At 39.6% G+C, this 22,040-nt stretch overlaps 2 protein-coding genes across 3 annotated transcripts; both read left to right on the plus strand.

Annotated features, from left to right (window-relative positions):
• Window positions 1-237: 237 nt before the first annotated feature.
• On the plus strand, window positions 238-5,878 carry gpr157 (G protein-coupled receptor 157). The gene is made up of 4 exons (XM_017487523.3): window positions 238-861; window positions 2,938-3,151; window positions 3,704-3,898; window positions 4,856-5,878. The coding sequence occupies exons 1-4, from the start codon at window positions 485-487 to the stop codon at window positions 5,078-5,080; spliced, it is 1,011 nt and encodes a 336-aa protein (XP_017343012.1). The 5' UTR covers window positions 238-484; the 3' UTR covers window positions 5,081-5,878.
• Window positions 5,879-13,648: 7,770 nt separating this feature from the next.
• On the plus strand, window positions 13,649-20,550 carry LOC108276125 (solute carrier family 2, facilitated glucose transporter member 5). Of its 2 annotated transcripts, XM_017487522.3 has the most exons (12): window positions 13,649-13,783; window positions 13,999-14,097; window positions 14,190-14,347; window positions 16,983-17,107; window positions 17,188-17,340; window positions 17,707-17,832; window positions 18,779-18,966; window positions 19,116-19,226; window positions 19,303-19,404; window positions 19,650-19,725; window positions 19,934-20,061; window positions 20,320-20,550. In XM_017487522.3, the coding sequence occupies exons 1-12, from the start codon at window positions 13,757-13,759 to the stop codon at window positions 20,542-20,544; spliced, it is 1,518 nt and encodes a 505-aa protein (XP_017343011.1). In that variant the 5' UTR covers window positions 13,649-13,756; the 3' UTR covers window positions 20,545-20,550. The 2 variants fall into 2 exon arrangements, with proteins under 2 accessions (XP_017343011.1, XP_053542305.1); XM_053686330.1 differs by lacking the exons at window positions 13,649-13,783; window positions 13,999-14,097; window positions 16,983-17,107 and having other exon boundaries at window positions 14,208-14,347.
• Window positions 20,551-22,040: the final 1,490 nt, after the last annotated feature.

The following is a 22,040-nucleotide window of genomic DNA, read 5'->3' on the forward strand; positions in this document are numbered from 1 at the left end:
AGGAATATATAAATAGGCTACTTATAATATTATGAGACTACGAAAATAGAAATAATCAAACCATAGGAAAGAAAGAAAGATTATTTCAGCAGACTGATCAAATATGAGATTTAAATAAATAAATAAATAAATAAATAAATAAATAAAAACAGAACCCTGTACTACATTAGTTTTAGTTTGGTTATTAAGCGTTGATATCTTATACTGGGAGGAGTTAAAGTGACATGGAGAAGCTTTCGCTCTCGCACACAAACACACACACACTTTCGTGGTTTTCCAAGTGACGAAACTTTCCTGACCTGATTTATTAGTGTGTGTGTAAGAATAAAACGAAGGCCATTTTGTAGTTCACCAGGAATGAAAAGCCTCCTGTACGTTAAAACACTGCAACGCGTCGCCGAAACCAAGTAACCTGGAGACGCCTGACTTTCCTCACACATTAAATCAGTTCCTAATCCGGTCCGGGGAGTTGTTTGAGGAAGTCATGGCGGTGTTGGAGCAGACGGACGTGGCTGTGTATGAGCAGGTTGTAGTGTTGTTGTCGTGTGCTCTCTCGGCGTTGGGCTCTGTGCTGGTTGTGAGCACGTACGCGAAGTGGCCCGACCTGCGAACCACACCGAGGCAGCTTTTAGTCTTCCTCTCTGTAGCTGATTTCCTCTCCGCCGTCTCCTATTCTTATGGAGTTTATAAGGTTTTTAACGCGAACACTTGGGACTGCGTCACTCAAGGAGCTATATCCACTTTCTCCAACACGAGCTCCTTCTTCTGGACCGTGGCCATTGCTGTGTACCTGTACATCTTCATCGTGCAGTCCAGTCAGAGACAAGCCGACAGTTTGGTCTTGTATTTTCATCTCATCAGGTAGCATGGCTGCTTGTTTTCCAGGCTACATGAGCTTTATTATTCAAACGACAACTTCCCACTTTGGTGACCTGTGTTTGCAGTCTGTTTACAGTCTGTTCCTCTGTTTCTGGTTAGCAGAAATGTATTTGATCATCGGTGTGCATCACTGTAGCACAACCTGACACATCTAGTGCACTCCGTATACTTTTAGGCAAGAGAAGAAAAAAAATGTTAGGCCTACTAATCTGTTCCTTTCCTTGTCTCTGAGGTTAGTCCCTTATCTTCTGCAGCTTTTAATATTTATCTTTCACATGTAGGTATGGATATATGTGATCATTAGACTGTAATTAGCTTTTCAAGTAAAGTTTTAAAGGTACACGTGCACCTTTCTAGGTAGATTAGATTAGGACCCTTTTTCTGAGCGCACTACTGTATAAGGTGTGCTTAACAAACTGTCCACTGAATCTACAGGCTGTCCCAAAAGTCTCCATACGCAGGGGACTATGTACGCCAGTTCACGGACGTTCACTTCTCGGTTGGTCCTCAACACTTCCACTCTTTTTGAATTTGTTTATAAGTTTGGCAACTGTGTGTGTGTGTGTGTCCTGTTGAAGTCCATCACAACCTTGCGACAGCTTCCAGATCCAGCCATGAGAATGATTTCAGTATGCTGTTCTTTTACATTTACGGAATTATCCAGAGCGACTTGCATTTATTACATTCGTTTATACATCTGAGCAATTGAGGGTTAAGGGCCTTGCCCAAGGGCCCAACAATTGTAGCTTGGTAGTGCTGGGGCTTGAACTCCGGACCTTTTGATCAGTAACCCAGAGCCTTTAACCACCGAGAGCCACCACTGCCCCTTTGACTTTTGTCAAAGACATCCTTAAAGGTTATTTTAGGGAATGTGTGTGTATGTATATGTGTGTGTATATATATATATGTGTGTATGTATGTGTGTGTGTATATATATATATATATATATATATATATATATATATATATATATATATATATATATATATATATATATATATATGTGTGTGTGTGTATATATGTATATATGTGTGTGTGTGTATATATGTATATATGTGTGTGTGTGTATATATGTATATATGTGTGTGTGTGTATATATGTATGTGTGTGTATATATGTATGTATGTATGTATGTATGTGTGCATTTTTGCTTAAAAAAAAACATTGTTACCACCCCCCTTATGTATGGAGACTTTTGGGACACCCTATGTATTCTAGATAAGTTATTTCTCTTTCATTTCTGTCAGTCTTCCCCTACATCTTTTAAAATAGACCCAAGACGTAAACTGTACACTGCGTAAGAGTGATAGTTTCATTGAGCTTCAGAGTTTCACATCCTCATTTTGTTATATATGGCACATGCAGGCACATCTTCACCATGTTCTAAATATTTGTTTCAGAGATTCAATAGATTAATCGACATTGCTATTGATTTGATCTGCAGGTTTACCAACCAAATTCTTAGTCATTCAAAATGCGCTGAATCCGATTCAAACCAAACCTTGAATCTGGTGATCTATATATTTAATTACATTTTGATTGATCTTAAATTGTGTACTGTGCCTTTGTGCCAATCTGTAAGTGGATTTTTAATGATGACTGTGTTATTTAAAGACATGGCTGCTAGCAGCCAATCAGCAGACCTTTTACAAGGTTAGCATTGAGTAGTATGATAAACTGTGATCTCATAAGTGTTTATGATTTAAACTATTTGCATTGACAAGAACCGGCCACTTGGGGTGCTATTTGTGAAGGGTGCTTGGACCCCACAGATCACCACTTGTGGCTATATTTTATTCAGGTAAGTCTTTCTTCGTTTAAATCTCAGGAAACCCCACATGAGGCAAATCCTTATTATTGGTCTAGATAAGTTATAAAACTATCAAGACAGAACTCTGTACATAACAGGTTCACAATAAATTATTTAACATGTTTCAACGCAATGAGAGTATCCAACTGTATGAAGCGCTGTAGCCGAAGGTTAGTAAATGCCACCACCAATTTGTCCAACACTATATAACCGACTGCTGTGTTTTCATCTAATACTGTTTGTTATAGTTGGGGTGTTCCCCTGGCCATCACAGTAGCAGCTGTGTCCATGCAGAAGATTGGCTATGATGCGTCCGAGGTGTCCGTCGGATGGTGCTGGATCAGCATTGAGGAAGACGATCACGTGCTGTGGATGCTACTAACTGGAAAGATATGGGAACTTCTTGCTTATGTGATACTGCCTTTGCTTTACATCCTCATTAAGAGGCACATCCACAAAGCGGTAAGCCACTGGTGTCTATGCTTTTGTTTTCATTATAGATATGTCACATTGTGAAACTGTCTGTGCTTGTGCTTTCAGTATAGATACTGCACCATGTGGAACTAGTGAGGGTTTCTACTTATGTACTATACATTCGTCTTTGGTTTGCCATATTCTTGTTCTTATGTGCTTAAGAGTTGGAAAATTGAGCACGATACATTAAGGTTTTTTTTTTTATCAGCTCTTAATTTTTTGCTTGTATTTTGCTTTATGGGATGATTGGAGTTTAGTAGAGAGCAGTATCTGGACACAAGCTTCATAATTCACCCCATTTTCTGTATTATGACACCACATAAACCAGTTACCCAGTGCTAAATCCAGCTTTACTCTCATCATATAGCTGACTGAAATTGGTATTCATTTTCATTTTATTGTTTCAGTAACTGGGTGTGTTCTTTTATGACAGCCAATCATAAATCCATGACACTGGCTTCAAGATCCAGGAAAATAAAGCTTCACAGTTCCAGTTGCTGATTCTTATTTGTAGTAAACATCTCGCATTTTTCTTTTCAGCATGCTGCCCTCTCAGAGTACCGACCCATCTTGGCCTGTAACCGACTTTCCCACTCAATTCCTGCAATGGCAGACAGAAAGCTCACCCTCATCCCCATCATCTTCATCGCACTGCGCATATGGAGCACTGTCCGCTTCGTGCTACTGCTCTCTCGCTCTCCTGCCGGACAGAACCCTGTGCTGGTCACCTTACACGTAAGCAAGTGCCACACAGCTCCACCAAATAAAATACAAATAAAAATTGTGTAAAAATTCAGGATTTATTCATATTCGAATAGTTTTTTTTTCCAGTGTGAGTTACTACTGAGGTAGAAGGCAATCCAAGTGTATAAAGTTGAGCACAAAAAAGAAAATATACAAACAATTCACCATAAAAAAGTGATCTACAAAGATTACTTTGCTTGTACCCTGCAAAAGGACAACAACCCGAAACATGATACAAAATCATGACAATTTAGAAAAACTGGCTTTGTTTATGTATTGTAAAGAAGTGTTATGTTCTGAGGTATAGTGAGCTTTATCGTGGAGAAGATTGTAAATGTAGCTTAGCCTCACAGAACTGAACCTACTTGTGTTTAAGCACTAGTTCCTCCTCGTGTTCTATACAGTGGCGCTTGAAAGTTTCTGAACCCTTCTGCATAAATACGACATTAAACAACATCAAGTCATAAAAGTAGACAATCTTTCTCTCATTAAACAAATGAGACAAAGATATTACACTTGGTAACTTATAATTATTTGGTAAATAAATGGTTCGCTTATATAGCCCTTTTATACAAAGCGCTTTACACTCTATCTCGTTCACCCATTCTCTCACACACACACCACCCACCAATGGTAGCAGAGCTGCCATGCAAGGTGCTAACATGCCATCGGGAGCAACTTGGGGTTCAGTGTCTTGCCCAAGGACACTTTGGCATGTGGAGTCACGTGGGCCGGGAATCGAACCGCCAACCCTTCGATTAGTGGACAACCCGCTCTACCACCTGAGCCACAGCCGCTAATAATATTTAACTTATTATAAACTTATTATAATATTACATATCTGTGAGTGGAAAAAGTATGTGAACCTCTAGGATTCACAGTTAAAATGAAGGTGAAATTCAAATGTGCTCTGCTTTGTTTGTTTGTTTTTTTTGCTTTTTTGTGCAGGGAATCGGGAACACATTTCAAGGAGCCGCAAACTGCATCATGTTCGTTCTGTGCACTCGGCCAGTGCGCGCAAGACTAGTGGCTTGGCTGTGCTGTCGAAGCCATGACGCACTGAGCAACTCAGACATGCAATCCCAGTTCACAGCTCGCACACGCTCAATTTCTCACACGGACGGGCGCAGTGTGTCCCACACGGAGGTGGACGAAAGCGGGGATGAGGAGTAGTAAGTGTTAAAGTGAAAACCCTGTGGCTTGTTGACCTTCAGCACCTTAGCTGGAGCACCACGCTCAATCGAGCAGGTCTGCAGCTTCTAGAAAGGTGTCCTTTTGCGGAAAAGTCAATAAACTAAAGTGAAGTCCGCCATGCTTTCTACACGGAGGAGTGTGTGTGTGTGTGTGTGTGTGTGTGTGTGTGTGTGTGTGTGTGTGTGTGGACTGCCTACGAGGATTAAAGAAGACTACAGTCACATGCTGCAGTCCATAGAGTCCAAGTGTGCTTTATATTCACAATGTAGCAGTGCCGTTTTGTATGCTGGCACTTTTTTTTTTTTTCTTCCCCACTTAATCTTCAGCTCAGGGATGTGAGGGGTTAGAGGTCATTTATAATTTAGTGACCAAAACACTGAACATACTGTGAACACACTTTTCAAATACCTCAGCCAATTTACCTGACTAAACACATCTCCCAGAACAGAGTGCCTTGAAATGGACTAACATTGTGTTTGAAACAAAGTTGGATATGTAGCTTGTCTTTTTTTTATTTAACTGTAACCAGACTGTTTTCTATTAAACGTAATGGTGAAATCTACAGGATATCTGGAAAAACATTACTGCTCCAGATCATTCATCTTTATAGTCAAATGTGTTATTTGAATAGGATTCAGTCAAAAAGGGGAATTTGTGGCTTTTGCATAGTACACTTTATTGATTTGCAAATATTGTTTTTTATGAATTTGTTATGGTTTGTTCTTGTTTTTAGTTTTGTTTAGTAAAATTACACTGACCAAGAGTCATTTGAACATATTCCAGTGTCACTGTGTTATCTGTGTTTGTGATGGTTAGCACACTGAAACATCATGCTCCTCTTTGATAATTCTTCCTTAAGTCCATCATAGTCTCCACATTTCATATCCAGCCAAGCCAGTAATAGTCTATCCATCCATCCATCTTCTATACCGCTTATCCTTTTCAGGATCACGGGGAACCTGGAGCCTATCCCAGGGAGCATGAGGCACAAGGCGGGGTACACCTTGGACAGGGTGTCAATCCATCGCAGGGCACACAGTCACACACACACACACACATTCATACTCTACGGACACTTTAGACATGCCAATCAACCTACCATGTATGTCTTTGGACTGGGGGAGGACACCGGAGTACCCTGAGGAAACCCCCGCAGCACGGGGAGAACGTACAAACTCCGAACACACAGGGCCACGGTGGGAATCGAACCCGCAACCCTGGAGGTGTGAGGCGAACATGCTAATCACTAAGCCACCGTGCACGCCAGTACTAGTGTAGCTGGTAAAACTCACTAAAAAACACTTTTAACTCCAAGTTAATTTTTACCATTCTTGGAGCTAGAGGCAGAGCTAGAGAGCAGACAAGAGGAAGTGTCTGTTTGAAAAAAAATTCATTAAGCATGTGACACAGTGCCATGCCGAATCTACTCCTGAAGCAACAGCTATTGACAAGCAAGTCTTGTGATTGCTCGAAACTAACAACACCATATTACGTTATGCTACAGTGCTACAGTTTACTTAACTTGAGATAAGCTAACTATGGTTTTATGATTAATTTATTTAACGGTCTAGTCAAGAGCTTATCTACATACTGCTATCAGTGGTGTAAAAATCCTGTTCAGGAGGGACAGAGTCCAGCATAGTTTGGTAATTTCACTGCGTGAAGACTGTGTGATCGGGCAGTGATGTTGGATGAGAAGACCTGGCTCACAATTAACATTTCAGTGTTCAGTGAGGGTGATGTCAGGGCTCTGCGCAGGCCACTGGAGTTCCTCAATTACATTTACAGCACTTGGCAGACACCTTTATTCAGAGTGACTTAGATTTATCAATTTATACAACTGCGCAGTTGATGGTTAAGAGCCTTGCTCAAGGGCACAGCAGTAGCAGGTTGGCGGTGCCACGATTTGAACACGTGATCTTGCAATCAGTAGTCCAGTGCCCACACCAAACTTGTCAAACCATGGCTTTATGGACCTCCTGTTGAGGACAGGGGCACAGTCATGCTGGAACAGGAAAGGGCCTGCCACAAAGTTGGAAGCATACAATTGTCTAAAACGTTATTGTATGCTGTAGCATTAACATTGCCCTTCACTTGAACTAAGGGGCCTTGTCCAAACCCTGAAAAACAACCCCAGACCATTATCAAATTTACTCTTGGCACTGTGCATTCTAGTAGGTAGCGTTTTGGCATCCCCCAAGATCAGATTCGTTCAGCCAGACAATAAAGTGTGATTCGTCACTCCAGAGAAGTAGTCTGCACTGCTCCAGAGTTCAGTGGCAGCATGTGTTACACCACTTCAGCCACATTTGGCATTGCACATAAGAATCTAAGGCTTGTGTGCAGTTGCTCGGCCATGGAAACCTTAAATGAAAAATTTCATAAACCTCCAGATGCACAAATCTTGTGCTGTTGTTGCTTCCAGAGTCAGTTTGGAACTCTGTAGTAAGGGATGCAACAGAGATTAGGTGATTTTTGTAGTGCTACACACTTCAGGACCTGGTGGCTCCTTTCTGTGAGTTTGTGTAGTGTACCGCCTCATGGCTGAGCTCTTTACAGTTATCACAGCTGACTGGGGCATATTGTGCAGCGCAGAAATATTACAAATATTACAAAATATAATAAAATATTACAAACTGTGCATTTCAAAGGTCAGGCTGATGTGTGTGTGTTTATATATATGTGTATATATATGTGTGTATGTGTGTATATATACACACACACATACAGGTGCATCTCAAAAAATTTGAATATCGTGGAAAAGTTCATTTTTTTCTGTAATTTATTTCGAAAAGTGGAGCTTTCATATATTCTAGATTCCTTGCACATTTTGTTTTAATCTTGATGATTCCAGCTTACAGCTCATGGAAATCAAAAATCCAGATCTCAAAATATTAGAATAAAGAATTTATAATACAGAAATGTCAACCTTCTGAAAAGTTTGTTAATTTATGCATATGTGTCTTACCTGCACTAAAAAAAAAGAACTGGACCGTTGCTCAGTGGTCCAAAGTCCTCTTTTCACATGAAAATTAATTTAGCATTTTATTTGGAGCATGTTGGAGCAGAGAAATCGTCAAACTACTCCTCTAGGACTGGAGTTGTGCACATATGGATTATGTCTATAAGCAAACATTAAATATTACTGTGTTAAAGAAATATAAAATATTCAGTATCATGCAGCATGGTGCAGAGGATACTTTTGCTGCCTATTAGCTTTAGGGTCCCAGGTCTGATCCTGGGTTCAGGTTACTGATTGTGTGGAGTTTTGCATATTCTCCTATACATGCCTGCAGGTGGATTAGCAACTCTTCATTTCCCTCTGAACCAGCGTGTGAGTGTATGCATGGTGCCCTGTGTTGGGCTGGCGTCCGATCTAGGGTGTATTCCTGCCTTGTGCCAAGTGTTCCCAGGATAAATTCCAGATCCAGCAATCTCCAGATTCTGCAGATCTAGAACCTAATTCACCAAGATGAATTGATGTATAAGTGTTATATATTAATTCCCTTATTAAGGCTCATTTTCATGTTGTGTGTGTGCACCATATATTACAACATTATCACATTTCCCCCAGCCACCTCCAGTTTGTTTGCTACAGTGCTGCACAGTTAATACTGAGCTGTTGACCTTAACCTAGCCTGTATCACTACACCTCAGGGTTGTGCTCTCAATACAGTTTATTGAATACTGTAAACTTGCACTATCCTTTTTTTTTTTCTCTCAGTGTCCGGTTCCTGGACGGTGCACATTCCCTCATACTAATGCTTTATGACACTGCAGAGGAACATCCCACACATAAAAAAACGCCTTTAAAGACCATGCTGTGTGGTCACACTACTCTTTTCAAACCTCAGCTCAGCGTTTGTCCCGTGCACTGCAGAAATAAAAGAGCCAAGTCCCTCCTGTTTAAGCTGACGAGGTACGCTACAATCAATAAGATTAATGAGTTGTTCAGGGAGGAATAGGAATGAGGCAGTCTGCAGTGCTGCACTGCAGGAGGGAGTCAATCCCAGTCGCACAGAGACCCCTACTGTCGACTGAGCAATTCTTCAGACATCCTCAGAAATGGCCTGGGTGTTATAGTGGTATCCGGGTAGTGGTAGCTTAGCGGTTATGACGTTGGACATTTTCCCCAGAAGATCATGAGTTGAAATCCCAGTACTGCCAAGCTGCCACTGCTGGGCCCTTGAGCAAGGCCCTTAACCCTCAACTGCTCAAATGTATAAATGAGATGAATGTAAGTCGTTCTGGATAAGGCCGTCTGCCAAATGCCATAAATGTAAATGTATAGAGATGGAAAATGATTTGATCATTCATTAACATTCATGGAGAGAAACTGTGACTGTATGTTCATTGTTAATATTCTTGCAAGTTCCACGTATCATAGTATTGTGACCTTGAGATGACGGATAATAGATGAAAATGATTTGATCCTTGTTTTCAGTTATTTGTACACTATTTTCAAGGGTAAAAACTGTTTTTCTTTACTAGTCCATCTGCCATTAAGGTTAAACTCTCTAACATCAGAACAACTTGAATAAGCTTGTGCTGATGCAATAATTTTTTTTCTACTAATTTATGAATTGTGTAATCTCCAGAAAATTGCATATGATAATTGAGTCTCTCCAAATATTTTCAACTTTGATATACTGTTGATTGTAATAATATGGAAACGTAAAAAAAAAAAAAACTGTACTGATGTAATGTAAATGCAGAGGTACACTGATTAATTGTGAATCTAAGCCCTATAAACTCTTAACAGAGGCACATTCTACAATAATAATTGTTGAGATGCTGTACAAGGAATCATTCCTTTGTACTGGCATGAGCACAGTGTTTTGGCAGCTTTCTACACCCAGCGAATTATGTCATTCAATACACACTCTTCTAGAGTTCTTGTACTTTCCCTCTTGGTGTTTTGGCTGTCTGCCCACTTAATTCATTAAGTCTGCGACAGGGGAGCTAGGCGCAAAGCACAGAGGTAAAATACATTACCACAACTTCTTTATTCAGATAGTAGATTGTTGATTATGCAATGACAGCTGCTTGAGTTGATGCCATAGAGCACCACTGCTTGAAGGTTAAAAAGAACATTTCCAGACCAGTGAGAATTACTGATTAATTAAAATGTGTTTATAAAGGGGGTTAGAAAAGACTTTTATGGACAAGTCCCATCCAGAATTGGTAAAACTGGCAGGAAAGGCTCTGATGCTATGCCTTAAACAGATGCTACTTTATCTCTCAAACATTACTGCTACTGACACATTATGCATTATAGGGGTGCAGTGATTGGACAATTTGGATTGATGCATCAGTTTAAAAGGCAAATGACTGAAATGAATTGAGACATCAATCATAAATTTATTATTATTATTATTATTATTATTATTATTATTCAGGTTCGTACATCAAATCATATAGTATTGTACTGGATTGTAACAGATTCTGTGACATCATCAAATATTGCATTATTGATCGAAGAATCAAAATCATATCGTATCGTGAAAAGTTGAGGTATACACACCTAGTAGACACTAGGTGTAAGAGTGTGCATCGCCCTTGGTTGCTGGATAAAACAAATATATGCATATAACTTATAAATTTTACAGTTGATTTACGAAAGAAATTCCATGTTAATTTAATTGTCACAAAAAGTGTGTGGTCTCACTAGTTTCCCCATTGATAACCACTTAAAATATCCAGCCAAAATATTATAGCAACCGAGTCTTCAGTGGTAATATTTACTAGGAAGCTCAAGGGTTTTTTTATGTTCCTCAGTGGGAAAATTAATTATCACAAGACTTTCAGAGTGGAAACGGGTGTAAAAGTATATATTAATTAAAACCATAACTCATAAAATAAATTTATGTGGCTATATTACTTTTATAACATAAAAGGAATATAGCCACAAAGACACTACCAATGAGTGAAGAAGAAAAAAAATTCTAATTCTCAGCTTCGGTGTGGAGATGCACATGTTCTCCCTGTGTTTGTGTAGGTTTCCTAAAGGTTCACTGGTTTCCTCCCACCTCCCAAAAACATACCAGTGTGTGCACGCATCATTCCTTGTGATGGATTTGCATCAGTGTTCCTAAGATGGGCTCCAGATCCACTGCAACCCTGACAAAGTGGTTACTGAAGATGACTGAATGAACCATTAATGAACCATTAATATCCATCCATCCATTTTCCATACCGCCTATCCTACACAGTGTCGTGGGGGAGCCTGGACCCTATCCCAGGTGGGAGGGCAAGGCAGAGGATAGAATAGATGGGGTGCCAACCCATTGCAGGGCACAATCGCTCACACATTCACACAATACGGACAATCTGGAAATGCCAATCAGCCTACAACACATGTCTTTGGACTGGGCGAGGAAACCAGGAGGAAACCCCAAAGCACAGGGCGAATATGCAATCTCCATGCACACAGGATGGAGGCAGGATTCGACCCCGGAGGTACGAGGCAAATAAGCAAATGAGCTAACCATTAAGCCACTGTTCCCCTGAACAATTAATATCTTAAGATATCTTTTTTCAGACCATTTTGATCACTTGATAATGAAAGAACTCCTGTTCACATTAAACATTTTTGTTTCATCTTGATGAAGTACACAGGTGCAAACATTTGTACTCAACTGTATGCTGAAACAGTGGTCATGCTACTAGTTCACACATTTCTGTTTGGAGAATCTGTCTACAATCCTACCAAAAGTGGATAATGTTAAATAATGCTGGTTAGGCAGTCCAGCTGGATAAATGGTCTGCACTTATATAGTGCTTTTAATCTTAACGGTTCTACAAAGCGCTTTACACTGGTTCTCATTCACCCATTCTCACACACACACTCACACACCAATGGTAGCAGAGCTGCCATGCAAGGCGCTAACTTGCCATCGGGAGCAACTTAGGGTTCAGTGTCTTGCCCAAGGACACTTCGGCATGTGGAGTCATCTGGGCCAGGAATCGAACCACCAACCTTACGATTAGTGGACAACCTGCTCTAGTACCTGAGCCAAAGCCACCCGTAACAATGCTGGTTAGTAAATCCACAAGAATTGCATCACTGTTATTATCATCAGAAGACACCTACATTGTGAATTGCTCATAAAAACCCTACTCTACACTGCGTTAAAGGTTTTTCTGTATCTCCTGACATTGAGAAATCCTTTTGTTACCCCTTCCAGGAGCTCTTTACATTCTTTTGTATATGAAAACCAGAGGTCATATATCTCATGTGGACAGATGATAATGACCTTTGGTTACCTGGCTACCATTGTTGTGCGAGTGTGTGTGAAATAGGGAACAGTAGATGTGTTCATTAAGAGTTTGCACAGTGTGTAAAGAGAGCACAAGCACACAGTGTACGAGGGATAAATAAGTATGATACATTATTTCTTTATTTTATTGTAACATAAGTAGTAATATAAATGATTCCCAACTGCCTAAAAGCAATGAAAGCTATAATAATCCAGGATGCAATATGAGGTTAAACTAAAATTTGCAGGCTTGATTCAAATTTATGATAATAGACTATGTGTGCTTCCTTTAGCCAGTGCAGAAACTGCAGAAATATGAGTCTGAGTCATGGCGTCACAGTGCCAGCCAGTAAGATGCTATATAGATCTATACATTTCCAGTGACTCTCAAAGTCATCTACATTAATGTCTGTAGGGGGAGCTGGTGTGCTTTGCATATTCAGTATCCACCTTCCACACCAGGAGAAATAAGACCTACTCAGACAAGAATGGTTTCTTTTAGAAACTGCCCCAAAGGTAGTGGAAATGGCCTGTTCATGACCTCCTTTTCCTGCCAACTGCTTGTTACAGTGATCAAAGTTAGGGGGTTAAACCAGACCTGACAAAAGATTCGAACCAGTTCCAAACAGCCTTCAGTGTTTCCTCTCTCGCCATGTCAGACGAAAAGCCTTTACACTGCCTACACGCTTCAGCTGTCAGCCGAGCTTGCATTGCTCTCTTCAGGCAAAGACAGAATAAGGTCAGGGTTGGGAAAGTCTGATTTTGCATCAGATTAGTGAATGAATCAGAAAAAGCAGGACTTATTTGAAGCCTACAAAATGTGTACCTGGTTCAATACAAAGTTAATTTACCTGTATAGATAGCATCAGCTAGATCTATCAAGGAACAATCAGCACATAGATGTACTTTTAGATGAAAGCAAGAAGATTATCGAGTGCTCTGTCTGTTTGTTCTTTTTTTTACACAATCTATTAAAGAAAGGCAGTACACAAAGTTAGACAAAACCTTTTATCCTCTCTTACTACTGTAGGCTTCAGATAAAGGGCTACACCATTTTGATTCATAAATGAACAACAAAATAATTATATATTTGTTTTACTCAAAATTGAAACTAAAAATGAGTGATATTCTGAGATTTTTTAATTACTACTATTATTATTCATTGTCATGTTATCATGGATAGGTCTCACAACAAGCTTGTAACTTTATTGCGGTGTTCACAGGGCATTTATCAGTGATCAGTAAGTCTGTAATAGCACCCAAGCAGTGACGCAATGTCCAAAGTGCATTTTTAAAAAAAAAAAAACTGCATGCATTTATCTCATGATCAGAGCTTATATTAGGAGTTATTTAAAACACATTGTCACTGTCTTTGTCACTGTCAAAAGACATCCATATGGAGAACCTGGGGGAAAGAAAAGGGGTGAGTCACTTGTTATTATCACATATGTTACTTTCTTTATTTGTGTCTCATGTTGCAACCAAAGAAGACCTCATAATTATTGCTTGAGCCACTCTGTAAACCTATGACTGTGTCTCTGAGCCTTTGTGTTGTGCTTTAGAGCATTTTTATACATGATCTGTCAAAGTTGTGTAGTTTAATTGGAAGCTTTTTTTAAACAAGTGCTTCTCTTCCAGAAACTTACTCTGCTGTTGGCTTTTGCCACCCTGATCTCTGCATTTGGCTCGTCTTTTCAGTATGGCTACAATGTAGCTGTTATCAACTCTCCAGCCCGGGTACTGGTTCTGAGTTTACATATTTACTATCTGTGTGTATTGGTATTTGTAGTCCAGTGTAATCCAATGCATGCAAATAAATGGATTTTCAGGACATGCAGATGTTCTACACCAATGTGTCCGAGAGTCGCAACAGCACAGTCACCGAAAGTCTGTTAACTCTGCTGTGGTCTCTGACTGTGTCTGTGTATCCACTGGGGGGGTTCTTCGGCTCTCTCATGGTGGCACCACTGGTCAATAATTTAGGAAGGTAACCAGATCTTTTAATTCACATAATGCTTAGACTAAAAAAAAAATCTATAATTCTTAAGGGTTTTTTTTTTTTTTGTCTGTCTCCTATCAGACAGGGTTCAAAGTAGAACCCTATTAGGAACCAAAGGACCCTCAACTATCAAACAAATCCTTGAATAACATTTTTGTTCCCTTAGTGACATGTTTATTTTCTCATGTCTTTTCTCCTGAGGTCATAACAATGATATTCTGCAAGTTTACTTATTGCACACTCTTAAGAAAAGAGGTTTCCTTGTATAGTTGAGGATTTTTAGCTTCCTAGGGTTCTACTTGGAATCGTCTCTTCTGGACATAGTTCTACCAGAGGGACAAACTGAACCATTAATCATTCTACATTTAACCATTCTTTTAAAAGTGTACTCTAATTTACCTGATGGAATTCTGCTATCAAAGTGAAATGTTATAAAAACCATGATAGTCTTATAACCATACAACAAAATATCACAGTTTTTGGTGTACTATACTTCACATTTAAATGAGGACAATATTGCATCAAATACTTAGTTACTAAGAAATTGTACTTTGTTAATATATACTATATGACCAAAAGTTTGTGGAAACCTGACCATTAAGCAAACACTTGTATGTGTTTACTTAACATCATATTCCAGATTTAGTCCCCATTTGCTGTTATAATAACCTCTACACTTCTGGGAAGGCTTCACTACATTTTGGAATGTGGCTGTTAAGATTTGTGCTCATTCAGCCACAAGAGCATTAGTGAGGTCAGACACTGATGTCAGGTGAGAAGGTCTGGGACGTAGTCCATGTTCCAGTTCATCCCAAGGGTGGTTGGGGTCAGGGCTCTGTGCAGCCTACTCACGTTCTTCCAGTCCAACCTTGGCAAATCATGACCTCGCATTGTGCACAGGGGCATTCTCATGCTGGTCAGGTTTGGGCCTCTTTTAGTTCCAGTGAAGGGAAAATGTAAAGCCACAGCATACAAAGACGTCCTCTAATTGTGTGCTTCCAACTTTGTGGCAACAGTTTGGGGAAGAATCACATATGGTTGTGATGATCACATTTCCACAAACGTTTGGACATAATACTTAAGTATTATTTTGGCGTATTTATACTTTACTTGAATATTAGTGAAATTGAATACTTGTACTTACTATTATTTCTGACAAAAAATACTTTTACACCTTACATTTGTATTGAATACCTTCAAAGTGTTCGTTACAAATCTCAATGGTCACTTCTTCCCTCATCTAGCCATGACTATATGCTATATATCAATCTAATTGGCTCAGATTAGCATCTCATCCTTTCAGCTTCTAATCAGCTCCTAATTCATTATAAGCTTCTAATGATTTTATAGCATATAATCATTCTAATCATTGACATTACCTCAGTAGAATATTTCAATACGCTAGAGTAAGCAAATACAGAAAATTATGAAGCTATCCTTTGCTTCCATAGAAGGCATGAACTCCATCTACTTTGAAAAAGCATGTTGAAGTAAATAAAAAAATTTGCTCAAGTTAACTGGCTGTATTTAACTAAGTTAGCCTGTCTTTAATCTTTACTAATGCCAGATTAGACTGGCATTAATTAGAGTAGCGTCAGGTATTTCCCCCTCGCACAGAGTGCTCCCAGATGCATTCTTTGCCCGTAGTGCAACAGCATGCACTTTTGTATTGTCATATCTTTGTTTATTTGGCCACATGTTTTGTTTTGATTCTTGTCCTGTCTCCTCCCTTGTTTTGTCATTGGTTGTCTCCCTTATGTGTCATATTCATTCTCACCGGTGTTCAGTTTGCCCTTGATAAGTTTGTGTATTTATAACCCTCATGTCTCCTTGTTCGGGGTGAAGTACACGCTCAGCTTACCTGTGTTTCTGACGTTACCAAGCCCATTTATCTTTACTACATATTTCCCCAGTTTGACCTTGACCTTGACTTTGACTTTGGCTGAATCCCAATTCGCCTACTTATACTATGTACTAAAAGTATGCACTATTTTTATGAGGAAAAAGTATATCCTGTTTGCAGATCGCCTGACCTCAGCCTGTTATTTGATTTTTGATTGACTAAGCATTTGATCCCTGTTCTTCGTTTCATGTTTTTTTTAATCCTGTTTTGTTCTTGTGTTTGATTCTTGTTGCGCCTAGTTTTGCCTGTTTGCTGGTCACCTGACTCTGTGCCTGTTTTTTGACCATGTTTTTGTTACTCGATTTGGATTTGTCTGCCCGCCTCTCATTAAAGCCTTTAACTGCAACTGGATCTTCACCCTCCATTAAATGACAAGTAGCTAAGATAATTATCTATGCAGCAAGTCTAATCCTAGCTAATGGTAAATATCGTCTATTTACCTTATATTTTATTTCTGGTTAATTCATTAGCAAACAAAGTAGCGCTAGTCATATATATGACCAGCAAATTTTCAGACACTGAATTATATTTTCAAGCTGGTAGGCTTTTAAAACAAAAGTAATCTAACAGTTTTAGATAAGTAATAAAAGTTATTTTTAACATTGAAAATATGATTAACTTAATGTTTTATCAGCTAAAAAATGTACATTTTATTTGTAGAATGTGAGCTCTATATGAAGTAACATGGTTACACCATCATACTGTCATATTTGTTCATAGGAAAGGGACCTTGCTGTTCAACAACATCTTCTCAATCGTTCCTGCTATAATGATGGGTGTGAGTGAGGTGCTAGGCTCTTTTGAGATCATTATCGTGGGCCGCTTCTTAGTGGGCATCTGTGCTGGTGGGTACATCTGTACTCACTGATACATATTAAATTGCTATTGTTTATGACAACATAAAGTTTTTATGCCTTTTTTCCAGGCCTTTCATCCAATGTGGTGCCAATGTATTTGGGAGAACTGGCCCCAAGGAACCTGAGAGGAGCTATCGGGATCGTGCCTCAGCTTTTCATTACTGTAGGCATCCTCACTGCCCAGGTGTTTGGTATCCGAAATATTCTTGGCAACGCTGAAGGTAAAGTAGATACACAAGCGGTTAAGATTTTTCTCTAGTAGATTATTAAATCAAATTACGGTAATGGATAGAAACCTCTACTACATAAGTAAATGTAACTGAATAAATTATTATAATACAATGAGTATTTTCCATTGCAAGATATAATATGGGGTACGGTAGATATAATAGCGGATCAAATTAAATTTCCTAGTTTTGCAAGCTTAACAAATTCTCTGATATAGATCTCCCACTCAGTTTTCATGGATCTGGGCCATTGTTATATTATCATTACTGCTGTCTAACATAAATATTATGTGGATTATGTATAGAGGAGTGCTAGCCAGATATTGATGAAGACAACTTGGTGTTCTGTCCTTTCTGTAGGCTGGCCTATCATGCTGGGTCTCACTGGCATTCCTGCCCTCATTGAGCTGCTTCTGTTGCCCTTCTTCCCTGAGAGTCCCCGCTACATGCTCATTCAGAGGGGTGATGACAATAATGCCAGGACTGGTACAGTTGGGGTTTTTTTCTGACATGAAGTAGAGAAGGATGTGATCTAATAAATTTGAATAGTCTTTGAATGGGCAGTTGAATAGTTTATTTAGTTTCAGCAACATTTTCAGCCCACCTATATCTCAAAAACCACACAAAACACCTGAAACTATCCCAGAAAATTTGGAGTATTCAAACAGCAAGACACATTTTTCTTCTTTTTCTCAATGTTTGCATGGGAAACAAGGTCACTGTGGTACACACACATTGCTGATATCCACTCCATAATCCCACCTTTCCTTCTCCAAATCTTTGTAATATATTTTACAATAGAAATGGTTTTGTACACCATTGACACACCATTTATTTAATACAGATTATTTGCCATAAAACGATATCTTGGCGACCATAGAGTATTTTTCAACTAGTTCAATCCGGCAACGTGGTTATTAACTGTTCTGTCTACGGCTTCACGTACAAACATGGGGCAGCATAATTCCTGCCCAGTGGACTTCTATTAGCGCTTGTTAGTTCCCATTTTGACCACTAGGTGCAATAATTACTCTATGGAGCTAAATGGGAGTAGTGAGCTCACTGCCCCACGATTACATTTGTAAGGTAATTAGTATGAAATATGTAGTTTATGGAGGTGGTAATTAGGACTTTATTTGAAACTCTAATATATATGGTGGTGCCCCACTTTCATCTATAGGGGGTTGAACCCCCACTGGGTAGGATTCTATATAGAACCTCTAAGGGTTCCCCCAAAGGAAAAGTTGAATAATTGGTTCAATCTACATATATTCAGTCAGTGGAATGATTTTTGGAAAAGGCTTAACATCCACCACAGTGCAAATGTATTACATGCTTACAAATTTTTACAACATTTAATTTCCTTCATGTCTCTATCAGCTAAATAATGTCAAACCTTACATAGAATAAAGAGTGCTGTGCTGTGTTGCAGCACTGCAGCGTCTGAGAGGATGGAAGGATGTAGAAGAGGAGATGACAGAGATGCGACTTGAAGAGCAGTCAGAAAGAGCTGAGGGCCAGCTTTCTGTGTTCAAGCTCTTCACCTTCCGCTCTCTGCGCTGGCAGCTGTTGTCCATAATCTTCATGAACATGGGCCAGCAGTTGTCAGGAGTGAACGCTGTAAGCCCCGCCACACAGACTGCAAGCTGCTCAGAACGCCATTCTTTCCTGTTACATCTTTCCATGTGCTTTTAATGCACGCCAGTATGGTTTTGTTGCAGCTGGTTTAATATGTGACTTTACTGAGATTGAATCCCGTCTATCCGCAGATTTATTACTATGCGGACAGCATCTTTTCTTCAGCCGGAGTGAAAGAGAACGACATTCAGTATGTGACTGTTGGAACAGGGGCTGTGAATGTCTTCATGAGCATTGTTGCAGTAAGTGCTTAATCAAACCATGACCAAGCTGTTCCACATGACTTGTCATTCATGAGTGTGTTTTGGCATTGAACAGGTGTTTATAGTGGAAGCCGCTGGCAGGAAGCTGCTTCTTCTGATTGGGTTCGGGATCTGCTGTGTAGCCTGTGTGGTCCTCACTGTAGCTCTCAGTCTGCAGGTACAGCCCATAACACTAATCTCCTAGTATAACACTCAAAATCATTTTCAATTCATTGTAAGTGCCTGAGGGCTCAGCACTCTAATAAATATCATTAGTGGAGTGTGATAGATGTCATAAATAGAGACCTGGAACTAGGAGGGAGAATATGCTGTTGCAGCAGTTCTTTGTCTAGTCAGTGTCAGAAGGATGTTCATAAATGTGAAAAAGTTACAGTGCATTAATCGTCTGCTGGACTATCCTAGGAGAGCCTGCACTGGATGCCCTATGTCAGCATCGCCTGTGTCATCATTTATGTCATTGGCCACGCCATAGGCCCAAGTAAGTGCAAATTTGATCTCATTTAATGCAGTGCTTCTCAGTTAATTTTGTTTAAAGCCTCCTTTTTGGATAGTAAGTGTCATTGCATGACAAACATAAAACTGACTCTTAAATTCAGTCATTTGCTTTCTTGGTGAACATTGCTTCTAAAAAAAAAAGTGTTCTGACATTTAAGTAAAAGGCTTCTGGTGGTTACTTTCTCCTACAGGTCCAATTCCTACCGTGATTACAACTGAGATTTTCCGCCAGTCCTCAAGACCTGCAGCTTTTATGGTGGCAGGCTCTGTGCACTGGCTTTCAAACTTCACCGTAGGCCTGGTGTTCCCCTTTCTAGAGGTCAGAGTTCACCCACAATTCAAAACGCAAACACACTAAAGATACTGTTTTGATTATATCTAAGAAGTACCTGAATTGGTCAAATCTTTGATTATTTTAAGTAAATTCACTGGTAATTGGTAGTTTGAATTCTCTCCAGTCTTGTTTGAGAGTTTTATGGTCTCTGATTGAATACATCCATAGGACCTCATAATAGTCAACACAACACCTAATGAGCAGGACCGCATTCCTTATGTTTTCCATGTGTGCTTTCTACAGAAAGGCCTGGGGGACTACAGCTTCCTCATCTTTGCTTCCATCTGCCTTGCCACGTTCATCTACATTTGGGTGGTCATCCCAGAAACCAAGGGTTCCACCTTCTTGGAGATCAGCAAGCTGTTTGCTAAGAGGAACAAAGTGGAGATCGCGATGGAGGGTGAAGATTGTAATATGCAAGAGGCTGCCATGACATCCTTTGAAAAGAATGCAATTACAACCTTCTAAACACAGGATGGCTTACTCTGTGTTTTTGTATGTATATATCAGACCTTTAGTGTAGGTCTGAAGGTCAGTACACTTTGGTTTGAAATCATATTGATACAACAGGGGAAATAAGTATTGAACGCATCAACATTTTTTTCAGTAAATATATTTCCAATGAGGCTATTCACATGAAATTTTCACTAGGCATCAGTATTAACTCAAGAAATCTACAAATATAAAAAATTCACAACATTAAAGTCCATAAATAAAGTTATATGTAATAAAGTGGAATGACACAGGAAAAAAGTATTGAACACGCTAAGGAAAAGCAGTTCTCCAAGGCAAGGTAAGGCAAGGAACCAGCTGAAGTAATTAGAAAGTAATTATACCTCTTAATCTGTGGAAATTAATATCTGCTGTGTTAGTAAAGCGATGGTCTGTAAAAAAAACTTTTCATTACCAATGTGTCACACAAGAAACATCTCATGATGGGTAAAAGCAAAGAGCTCTCCCAAGACCTTCAAAACCTTATTGTTGCAAAACATATTGATGGAATCGGATACAGACCTATTTCAAAACTTTTGAATCTTCCAGGTAGCACCATTGGGGCCAATGTGGAATTCCAATTCCGCAAGTGGAAGCAACATCACTCAGTCAGCTACCAGCCATCCACAGGAGCTCCTCGCAAGATTTCTGACCAGGGAGTCAGAACAACAGTCAGAAGAGTAGCCCAAGAGCCAAGGACCATTGGAAAGAGCTCCAGAAACACTTGAAGGCAGCAGGTACCATCGTCACAGAGAAAACAATAGGCAATGCACTCCACCACCATGGCCTCTATGCACGCTCACCCCGCAAGACTCCATTACTAAAGAAAAGGCATGTCGAAGCTCATTTAAACTTTGCTACAACTCATTTGGACAAGCCTATGAAATACTGGGAGAGTGTAGTCTGGTCAGATGAGAGCAAAATTTAACTTTTTGACTCATACCACACACCATGTTTGGAGAAGAAATGGCACTGCAAATCACTCTTAAAACACTATAACAACAGTGAAGTTTGGAGGTGGAAGCATCATGGTGTGGGGCGGTTTTTAATTGCATGGTACTGACAGACTTCATATAATTGAAGGAACGATGAATGGAGGCCTTTACCGGGAGATTCTTGAGAAGAATCTGCTGCCATCCACCAGGATGATGAAGATGAGACGTGGGTGGATGTTCCAGCAGGACAACGATCAAAAGCATTCAGCAAAGGAAACTTTCAATTGGTTTCAGAGGGGAAAATATCAATCACCTGACTTGAATCCAATTGAACAAGATTTAAAGACAATATGTTTAGAAGAATGGGCCAAAATCACACCTGACTATTGCAGCTGATTAACTTCTTCTTACAGGAAGCGTCTTGAAGCTGTCACTACAAACAAAGGCTTCTCCACTAAATATTAAAGAAATTTCAGTTAGTGTGTTCAATACTTTTTCCTGTGTCATTCCTCTTTATTACACATAACTTAATTTTTG

The sequence above is a fragment of the Ictalurus punctatus genome, chromosome 15 (genome assembly GCF_001660625.3).
Source record: "Ictalurus punctatus breed USDA103 chromosome 15, Coco_2.0, whole genome shotgun sequence".
NCBI classification, from domain to species: domain Eukaryota; kingdom Metazoa; phylum Chordata; class Actinopteri; order Siluriformes; family Ictaluridae; genus Ictalurus; species Ictalurus punctatus.